This window comes from Ichthyophthirius multifiliis (assembly GCF_000220395.1).
Source record: "Ichthyophthirius multifiliis unplaced genomic scaffold scaff_1120509251147, whole genome shotgun sequence".
NCBI classification, from domain to species: domain Eukaryota; phylum Ciliophora; class Oligohymenophorea; order Hymenostomatida; genus Ichthyophthirius; species Ichthyophthirius multifiliis.
Window position 1 is genome coordinate 44,341 of NW_004086159.1, and position 10,984 is coordinate 55,324.

A 10,984-nucleotide genomic window follows, 5' to 3' on the forward strand; every position below is an offset into this window, starting at 1 on the left:
ATTATGGCAATGGGCATAATCTAAAACAGATTAATAAGGACCTAGTTTTATAATTTTCACTATAGTTTATTTTATTTTAGGAGTTCTATTCTTGACATTTACAAATGATAAAAAATATTACAATTGTGAAAATTAAGCTTTTGTCAACTGGGCCCATGATATAGGTGTTTTTTACTTTATTTTATTTGCTTTTTATTTGCTAATAACTCTTTTTTTCTATTTAGTAAAATCTTCAAAAAAAATTATTTATTTAAGTCATTTAGTAATTACAATTGTTGGACTTATAGTTTTAGTTATTTTAGTGTTTGGATTAACATTTTCTGATGATGATGCTTGCGGAGATTTACATATTCTTTCTAAAATATATTATATTACTATGCATATCCTCTTTGCACTTATTCTAGTTTATATTTGTTTTATAATATATGCTTCTTTAAAGAAAAGTAAATAAAAAGTTTGAAAAAAGAATAATTTTTAAAAAAATTAAAAGAAATATTTATGTTTTTAGAAAGAAACTTTTATATGTTTTAATATAAACATTTTATTCTTTTAATATTTTTATGATGATTTTTTTTTTTTAAATTAATGGAATAAATATTATATTTAAATAAAAAATATAACATTATATTTCATTTTATAATTTAATTTTTTTATATTAAAACTTTAAATATTTATATTTTTATTAACTAAAATTAAAAGATAATTGTTATATAGTATGAATTCATTGATTATTTATTATTTATAAAATAATTAAAAACGGAATATTATAAGCCAATTTTTCAAATACATTATCATCTTATATGTATAAAATAAAAAATATTGGTAAAGAATAAACTAAAAACTCAAAAATTTTTTTCCCAAATCTTTTTTTTTTTATCAACTCATTTACTTAATTTGTATTTGTAAATTTAAATAATTCAAATTAGGGTTGTTTAAACTAAAAAGAATCATAATTTTTTGAAATTTAACTTTTGCTAAAATATTTATTACTATCATCTACACATTTAAAAAAATTATCAATTAAAGTAATAGTTGATTAATCATTTGATTTAAATTTTTGAATTTCAAATTAATCGAAATTGATAGATTAATTATTAAATGAATATTCTTTTAAATTTTAAGACGCTTAAATATTTTCGTCTGTATTATTAGGATAAGTCGTAAATTTAATAATAGATTATTTCGTTGTAAAGTTTTTGAAATCTTCCTCATTATTTTAAATTTAAAATTAATTATTTCTTAAATTTTAAATACAATTATTGTTTTAATCTAAAACTTATTTTAAAAAATCATAATTTTCTACTAATTTTTTATATTAAAATTATAAGTTTTCAATAATTAAATCCTTGGACATATCTTTTTTTTATTTTAAACCTAAAAAATTTTAAATTTTCTCGAAAATACTACTTTATTCAACTTTCTGTAGTTCGAAACCTATATTAAATTAATTATTAATACTTGGACAGAATATTTTCATTTTTTAATTTTCATTAGTTTCTATGACATCCGTAAATCTATTAAAAAGAGAACATAAACTAATAATAAAGTTTATTGAAAAAGGACCTTGATTATAATCTAAAAATTATGTAGCTATTTATAAATAGGAAATTATACTTATATTTATTCCTGTTTCTATCAGTTAATCCTCAGAAAGATCTTATTTTAAAACTATATGTTTTTACTAAAATATTTAATTAAGGTTTTCTATATATATATCTTTAGAAATTTCGTTAAAATTGTTTTCTTTTTATTAAATTTAATTGTATTTTTTTAGAATTTATGTCAAATCTTACCAAACTTTTTCATTATATTATTCTTCCTGCATTTTTATCTCACCTTTTGTATAAAGGTTTTCTATTATTTTAATTAATTACATTTTTTATAATTTTTATTAATTTTATTTTTATTTAAAATATGCGGAATTTAAATATTTATTCTAATAAATATTTTTACGAAAAATTGAAATTTTAATTAAAAAACAAATGATTTTGAAAAAAATAAATATTATAAAATTTTATTTATTAAATAATAAAATATATTAAAAATTTATATTTAATTATATAAATTAAACGAATAGTTTAAAATTATAAATATTATATAAAAAACATGGTAATATTATAAGTTTATATTAAATTTTTTATATTTTTTCATTATTATAAAAAAACTTATTTGATTTCTGAAAAAAATAAAATCAATTTTTACATTGAAAAATTTATTTTTTGAATTTAAAAAAAAATTATATATAGAGAAAATATGTTTGTATTAACTCTATCAATATTTTTTTATTTTTTCAATTTAATTTTATCCCAGATTCAAGACGTTATATAAGCATGCGAGATTCAAACTAACTTTTTATATGTAAATGGCAATTGTATTGATTGCTCCTTAGCAGTAAATTGTGAAATATGGTAAAAAAAACATTATCAAAATACATAAAAAAAATTAGTATAGGAACTTTATCTAATAATATATGTAATCCACCAACTATTTAAAGTTGTTAAAGGCCAGGATATCTAATGAATGAAATGAATTTATGCTATGATTGCCGAACATAAGATTAATGTGTATAAAATTGGTACTTAAAAATATATTTAAATAAATATTAAAAAAAAATATATTTAGTGATGGATTTTGGGATACTTAATTATTATCATGTATTAGATTTAAAGAATTTTTGGTATAATCATATACCAGAATATTATGTAGTAGTATTAAAACAAGGCCAGGCTGCTTTAAATGTGCCCATTAAAGATACTATTGGTCTTCAACATTACTCAGATGTTTAAAATGTTCTCTTTAATATTAATGGGACCGTGTAAATTTAACCTGTTCTTAATAATCTACATGTTCTGATCCTTTATTAAATAGAGACCCTACATCAGGCACATGTTTAGATTGTATCACCGTAAATTTACTAACAAATCCACAAACGAAACATGTTCAACTTGTCCTACTGAATGTAATTCTTGTATAAATGGTACATATTTCTGTAAACCCAATTAATGTAAAAAAAATTTTACTTAGATTGTATGGGAAGACGGAAACTCTATGTTATGTTAATGTTCAGGTGCTTTTTATTTAGACGAAAATAATAATTGTTTACCATGTGATGTAAAAAAATAAATATATAAAACATATCAATAAAATTTTAAAAATAAGGGAACATGTTTAAGATGTCGAAATATAGATAAAAATGTTTTCGATGTCCATCTACTCCATAAAAATAAGGAATAAAACCTGGCACAAACAATTGCGTAAACTGTTCTATTTTATAACCTGACGGACTTGAATGCTAAATCGAAGTTTTTAGTTTCTGTATTGTCAAAACTATATTTAATGATTCATGTACTTGTGAATCATCTGATTTAATATATGATAAAGTCCTTAAGTATTGTTTATGTTTAAAAGGTGATATATATAACCCTATTACTAAATAATGTAATAAATGTTAATTAGAATATGCTAATTGTTACTAATGTAATCTTAATTAATGCCTAAAATGTGTTTCTGATACCTTTAGATTTACAAGTATTATACTTTTTTTATTTATTTTTTACTAAATTTTAAAATAGATTCAGGTTGTATATGTGATGAAGGGTATGTTTTAGTTAATTAATGTGTTAAATGCATTACTAAATATAATATAGGTTGTAATATGTGCAATTTTTAAACATGCCTAGGTTGTGCTTTAGGCTTTTATTTAGAATTAGGTTTATGTATTGCCTGTAGTACTTTAAATCTAAACTGTTTGACTTGTAATTCTTCTAAAGTATGTCTTTCTTGCACAAAAGGTTATTCTTTAGTAAATTCTGAATGTGTATGTGACACAGTATCCTAAAATTTTATAGTAAAATCAGGTTATTGTGAAGAATGTTTATTATTAATTGAAGGATGTAAAAAAAACTTTTTTTAAAAAAAATAGAAATAAAAATATAGGTTCTAAATGTATTCTTGATACAGTTACAAATATAGAAAGATGTAATACATGTGTTGATTCTTATGTTTTGTCTTCAAATTTTACATGTATCTAATGTACAATCGGACAATATAGATTAGGAGAAAAATGCTTAAATTGTGCAGATTAATTTTGTGCTAAATGTAACGAAATAAGCTGCTTTAAATGTCGTTCTACATTTACTTAAGATGCAGTTAGCAAAAAATGTACATGTGATAAAGTTGTAAATTTGCAAACATTAAAATGCCAAACATGTGCCGAAATATTCGGCTATTTATGTACCTAATGTGCCTCTTCAGGCTGCAGTTAATGCTCTCTCCCGAATTACACTCCAAATAAATTCGGCTGCCAATGTATAAATGGAAATATCATCATTTCTGATAACTCATGTAAGCTTTGTCCTTAAAATTGTTCGGCATGTACACTTTCTAATGATTGTACTGTTTGTTAAACTGGCTTTTATCTATTTAAAAACAATACATGTTAGCCCTGTGGAGCTCATAAATACTACATTTCATCTTTGAAAGCTTGTGCAAACTGTAATACAAATTGTATGAATTGCGCAATTGAAACAGGAGCATGCACAGGTCCTTGTGATAAAGGATTCACCCTCTCGAATTCCGAATGTATATGCTAGGCTGCTTTAAGACTTATTTTAGACGGCGAATGTGTTTTATGTCAACAAAAAGTTCCAAACTGTTTTATGTGTAGAGATGCATTGTGCACTAAATGTGAAACTGGATTTAAACTTATGGACAATAATACATGTGGAAATTGCTTACCTGGATAATATTATATAAAAGGCAAATTAAAATGCCTTTAGTGTTTCCAGTGTTCTCAATGTAATGATGAAACCGGAACTTGTGTTTCCGAAGATAAATGTTTAAATGGATTTTATTTAGATTAAATAACCAAATTTTGTTCCTGCAACTATAATAAAGTACTTATAAATGCTTCAGGCTAATGCGATTTATGTAGTTTAAAATACCCATAATGTGAAATTTGTGATAGTACATTGTGTTTAAAATGTCTTCCCGATTTTCGACTTATGATAGACAATAAATGTGAGAAATGCTAAGATAACGAATATTATATTTCCTCTTCAAAGCTGTGCTATCTCTGTCCCACAAACTGTACTTAATGTATTGATGAATCTGGTATTTGCACAGGAGATTGCCTAAATAACAATATATTAGTATCAGGTTCTTGCGTATGTTAAATAGACAGAGCTTTAGTAAAACAAGGAGATTTATAAATATGTGAAATGTGCTCTAATTTAATTAATAATTGTTTATAATGTGACGGCCCTAACTTCTGTTTAAAATGTAGTAAAAATTTCCAAATAAGCAGAGGCGAGTGTAGGAATTGTGAATCTTTTGAACTTAATATGGGCGGAAATTGCGTTGCTTGTAATGTTCTTATGAATAGATGCAATACATGCAAAAGTGAAACACTCTGTGATAAATGTTATGATACTTTTTAAAAAAAAACTGATGAAATTGGAAAAGATACTTGCATTTGCCCTAAAGGCTCCTATATATAACCCCGAACCGCTTAAGGAAATGAAAAATGTCTCTTATGTACTTCCTTTGACCCCTATTGCATGATTTGTACTTAAGTTAATGTATGCTAATGGTGTCAAAATACCTATCATTACAATAAAACAGCCAAAAAATGTATTTAATGCACTCCAAATGAATATTACTTAACCTCCGAACCAGAAAAAACATTCCAAAAATGCATAAACTGTAACAGTATACATCCTAAATGTATTTAATGTACCCCTGATGCGAAATGTAAAAGCTGTTCTGACAATTACGAAAACACTAACTACACTTGCTAATGTATAAACGATAGACTTTTGATGTATAAAAACTCACTTTTTTAATGCATTTTATGCAGAGAAGCCATCGACCCATTATGTAGTTAATGCAGTGATTAGATATGTAATAAATGTGAAAAATATTACTATTTAAGTTCTGACTATAAAAGGTGTCTTCCGGAAATTCTAATTACTTTCAAAGAAACTTCGGGAGAACCGCTATCCACAGTTTTCGAAATGAACATAAAAGCTGCAATAGTTCATTTAAATGCTAACCCGATTTTAACAATTTACCTATATAATAGCAAATAAGAATACTATAACGAAATCAAATCCAAAATACAGTTATAATAAGATTATGATTTAAAAAAAAATTACCTTTATGCCAAATTTGACCTCAACAATTAAAAAAATCTCTTCAATATTGATAACGACTCTAATTAAATTTAGAGATCCGAAAAATTTATGCTCCATGAAGGTTAGTAATACTTAGTTTACACCGTAATAAGCTAAAACTTGAAATTTGTATAATTTTAAGTCAAAATATAACTAAATGTGAGCGAATATAAAAAATCAATGAACGACATAGCCTTTGATATATATTAATTTTATAAATTTGCGGACAAATTTATTCTCTATTAAATTTTCATGTAAATCTATATAAAAAATCAATCTATTTGTAAAACAGATGCAGATTGTAATAATCAAGGAAAATGTAAAGAATATGAAAAAATATGTTATTGTACTGAAGATTACACACTTTTTGACTGTTCTGCTGTAAGTACTGAAATCTATGATAGAATTATATAAAGAATATATTCCTAATTATTAGTTTCTTAAGCAAATTCTTAATCTCAAACTTATATAGAAAGCTTCGTAAGGAACGAATTACCATAATTAATTACCGATAACACTTTTTTAAAATAATAATATATCAAAGAAAACATAAGTCGTATATAAGAAATCATCGGCATGGAAAACGTCGAAATCGAGGATTTCAAAGACGCCGAATTAATGATATTGAACATAATGAAATCCATTTCGAGATAACTAAACAACCCTACCAACCTTATTAATCGCCACGATATCTTTACAAACATTTAAAGCCTCAATGACATAATAAAATAGATTCTAGACCGGGAAATAACTAAATACCCTCACTACGTAACAACCGAAATGCAACTCTTAAACCAAGAAACTCGTGATCCTTAACTAATAGTTTTAAAATTCATCGAAAGTGATAACTTTAACACCAAAGCAGACACCAAAAATATGCTTTTTTTGTCTTCTGAATATGAATCTCTAGGAAGAAAACTGCGTGTATCATAATTAGCATATAAAAAAAATCCACATAAATACACTAATACAACTTTATTTAGAAATCAAAGAAATATATTCCCTTTTGTTTTATATAAAGTATGGGATTATGATTATAATTATGGCAAATATAAAACCTCAGAATATATGAAAACTTAAACAGGAAATCCTTTAGAACGCATAGAAGAAATTATTACTGAAACGCCTTTGAAATACTAATTCATTTTTGATGTGAAAAACGCTAAATCTTTAATAAATCCTATATGCCTTTCTCTAGTTTCTTATGAAAGTACGGCTTTTGAAATGTGTTAAGATTTTGCCGTTTTGGATGATTAAATTGTGTGCAATTGCTTTAATTCGGCTACTGTATATGAAGATATTGATAGTATTTTTCTTTCTGATAAATAAGTAGTTGTAAATATAGAATAAAATTATGACTCGTATTATTAAGCTGCTATTACTTTACTTTCAATTGCAATATTAATTTTATTATTTATATATTGGGTCAAATTCTAGAAACTCAATAATAATGATGATGAATTCTCTTAAACGGAAAATTAATAATAAAAAACTAGTAATGTACAATTATCAGGTGTTGCAAACTCGATTAATAATACAGAAAATAAAATAAATAAATATAAAATTAAAATATTTAAGTAAATTTATAGAAATGATTAAAACATGTGTTAATAGGAAAATAGTCATAATTAAATCACCAAAATTCCTGTCATTAGGTAGCCTACCAAATTAATTAAAAAATAAAGAGTTTTAAAATAGAAATATAAAAATTAATCCGAAGATGGCATTTATTTGGAATAAATTTCAAGGAACATGAATTCAGAACCATTATCTTTGAAAAGTAGTAAAATTAAAAAATTTTTAGTAATATAACTGATAAAGATGATCCTATTTTGTAAGGTACAGGAAGTATTTAGTTGTATTTTCAGAATTAAAATGAAAATTTATATACTAAAAATTAAAATTTCCAGACTTAAGAAATTAATTATTAAATATAAGAAGAGTAAGAAAATGAAAGTTAAAAAGAAAATGATAATGATATTTAATTTGTTTAAAATCGATAAGAATAAAAAAAATAAAAAAATTAAGTAAATAATAATAATACTAATAAGTAAACTTATGATAATAATAATAAATATAATAAAGATGTATATATTGAAATTTAAAAGTTTGATAATTAATAACATAATAAATAAATTCATAAATCTATTTTTGTAGATGAAGAGGAATAATAAAAGGATGAAGAAAAGTGTTAATAATAATAAAATTGATATATAAATATATATATATATGTATATTATATATATATATATATATATTTATATATATATTATATTAATAATTTATTTTTATATTTTAAATTATACAAACATTTTATCAAAAGAAAACTTATTTATTTTAAGGGTTTTTTTTAATAAGTATATAGAAAAAATCATTAAAAAATATTTATCCATTCTTTTATATATCACATTCCAATAAAATTTCATTACAAAAATCAGTTTCTATATTAAGCATTATATTACTCAATTCCTCTTTTGTAATATATCCACTTCCATTAGTATCAAAAAATAACCAAAAAGCCTTTTCAATATTTTATTTTAAAAAAAAAATTTCTTTATTAAATGATGATATTAAAAAGACTAAAATTAAATAAATATAAAAATATATATATATATAAATATATATATATATATATATATATATATTTTTTTAAATATATTTTTATATATTTTTATATAATTTTTATTTTTTTATATTAAACCTTTAAAATATATTTTTCCTGTATTATTTTAATAAATATCTTCTATAATTTTTTCTACCAAATCTTTTGTTTATTTTTTATCTCCATAAACTTAAGTATATCCATATATAAGTTATTCTTTACTCAACATTCCATCCCCATTTATATCTAATGACTTAAACGATATTTATAATTCTTCATTTTTTTTCTAATTAACTATCTAACTAATAATAAATATATTAATAGCCTATTTTATTTTTGTACTTCTATAAAACATATCTAAATTTTAAAACACCTTTGATTTATAGGAATAGATTATGCATTTTTCTAAACCCATTAATCGATTAAAGCTAATTAAGCTGAAATACGTTTTTTAGGATCATAATTGAGCATTTTAATAATTAAATTTTTTGCATCATTTGATATTTTATCCCAATCTTATTGATCAAATTTTAATTTCCCTGCTTTAACTTTGATTAATATTTCTTCTTTATTTCTAACGTTAAAAGGTGGATATCCACAGAGAATTACATATAAAATTATTCCACAACTCCATATATCACACTTCTCATCATAATTTTTTCTTTTTATAATCAAAAATTTTAAAATATATATAAAATACAAATTGCTTAAAAATACCTATTATTTCAGGAGCTGATAAGGCTTTTAATTAAATAAAAATAATATATATATATATATATCAAAAATATTAGAAAAATACAAAAATTTAAATACAGTTCATAATACATAATTAATTTATTTAGATATATCTAGAATTATTGAGTTTGCAAAATATGTTACTTTTAAATTAGCATTTCTAAAATCGTTATCAAAAAGTAAATTCTCAGGTTTAAAATCTCTGTGTAATATATTATTTGCATGACAATAAACTAAAAATGAATGAATTTATTTGATAAAATCAGCTGCCATTTTTTAAGTATAAATCTTAAAATATATTATTTTTGCTAATAGATCACCTCCTGAACAAAACCTATATAATTATAAATAAAGGAAAAAAAAAATTAGATATATATATATATATATATATATATATATATATATATATATATATATATATATATATAATATTTTATTTTTACCTATTTTATTTATTATTTTTTAGTTATTTTATATAAAATTATTTTTTATTTTTCCAAATTTTTTTTTATTTTATTTTAGATTTCAAATTAAATATAAAAAAATATATATATATATATATTTTATTAATTATCATACTAATATTACTCTGTTATTACATAATAATTTTTATTGTCTTAAAAAAGTTCTATTAATTTTAAAATATTTGTATGATCTAAGTTTTTTAAAATTTTGATTTCTGAAAATAATTATTCTTCCTCTTATTTTATTAAAGATTATCTTTTTAATGTTTCCATAGTCATTACTTTATCTGTAGTTTTATGTGTTACTTTATAAACTTAACCAAAATCATCTTCTCCTAATATTTTTCCTACTTTATAATGTTCACTAATAGACCCAACCCTTAAATGTATAAAAATATCAGGAGAAACTTAAAATTATTATTAGCAAGACTATTTCAATTTATTTATTGATAGTTTATTATTTGTTCTTTATTGTATCTATTTTATTTATTGATACATTATTTTCTTTTTCTACTTATCTTTCCTAATATTAATATTAATTTTCATTTTATTTATTATCTATATTTTCTTCCCCTTTACAATTTCTTGCTGAATGTTCATGTAATTAATTTAAATTGTTTTTTATTTATTATATACTCTTATCCAATTAAGCTGATGACTATTCTTCTTCAATAACTTATTAATAAATCGGAATTTATATACTTTTACTTAAGTATTTTATGCCTAAGACTTTTTTCTTATTATATTATAAAATAGATTTATTTATTTTTAATAAAAATTTGTATGAATTCCTTTGTTTTTTTTACATTTTTACTTTCAAATGGTTATTATTCATAATCTATTTATGAAATTTTAAAATCTGAATTTACATTTTAATTTGAATTATACATTTATATTAAATCCTGATTTATTTATTTAAAATTTTAAATATAACTAAATATTTTTAACTTAATTTTATATTTCTTTATTCTAAACTAATAATATTTATTTGTTTTCATAAATTGTTTCTG

At 21.7% G+C, this 10,984-nt stretch overlaps 2 protein-coding genes across 2 annotated transcripts, besides 10 other annotated features; one reads left to right on the forward strand and one right to left on the reverse strand. All coding sequences in view use genetic code 6, as the record gives it.

The window, feature by feature from the left end:
• The first annotated feature begins 512 nt into the window (after positions 1-512).
• Positions 513-556: a microsatellite.
• Positions 557-1,216: 660 nt separating this feature from the next.
• Positions 1,217-1,261: a microsatellite.
• An 845-nt stretch (positions 1,262-2,106) lies between these two features.
• On the forward strand, positions 2,107-7,245 carry IMG5_149330 (zinc finger lsd1 subclass family protein, putative; the record flags this gene model as incomplete). Its single annotated transcript, XM_004030937.1, has 10 exons — positions 2,107-2,109; positions 2,311-2,408; positions 2,447-2,575; positions 2,623-2,905; positions 3,025-3,111; positions 3,573-3,657; positions 3,681-3,893; positions 3,937-6,278; positions 6,906-7,097; positions 7,195-7,245. The coding sequence occupies 10 exons, from the start codon at positions 2,107-2,109 to the stop codon at positions 7,243-7,245; spliced, it is 3,483 nt and encodes a 1,160-aa protein (XP_004030985.1).
• Positions 7,246-8,382: 1,137 nt separating this feature from the next.
• Positions 8,383-8,448: a microsatellite.
• A 314-nt stretch (positions 8,449-8,762) lies between these two features.
• Positions 8,763-8,818: a microsatellite.
• Positions 8,767-8,818: a microsatellite.
• Positions 8,775-8,818: a microsatellite.
• Positions 8,775-8,859: a microsatellite.
• Positions 8,783-8,847: a microsatellite.
• Positions 8,794-8,869: a microsatellite.
• A 128-nt stretch (positions 8,870-8,997) lies between these two features.
• IMG5_149340 (hypothetical protein) lies at positions 8,998-10,472 on the reverse strand (the record flags this gene model as incomplete). The annotated part of the gene is made up of 3 exons (XM_004030938.1): positions 8,998-9,492; positions 9,601-9,844; positions 10,099-10,472. 3 exons carry the CDS (start codon positions 10,470-10,472, stop codon positions 8,998-9,000), a joined length of 1,113 nt encoding a protein of 370 aa, XP_004030986.1.
• Positions 9,880-9,942: a microsatellite.
• Positions 10,473-10,984: the final 512 nt, after the last annotated feature.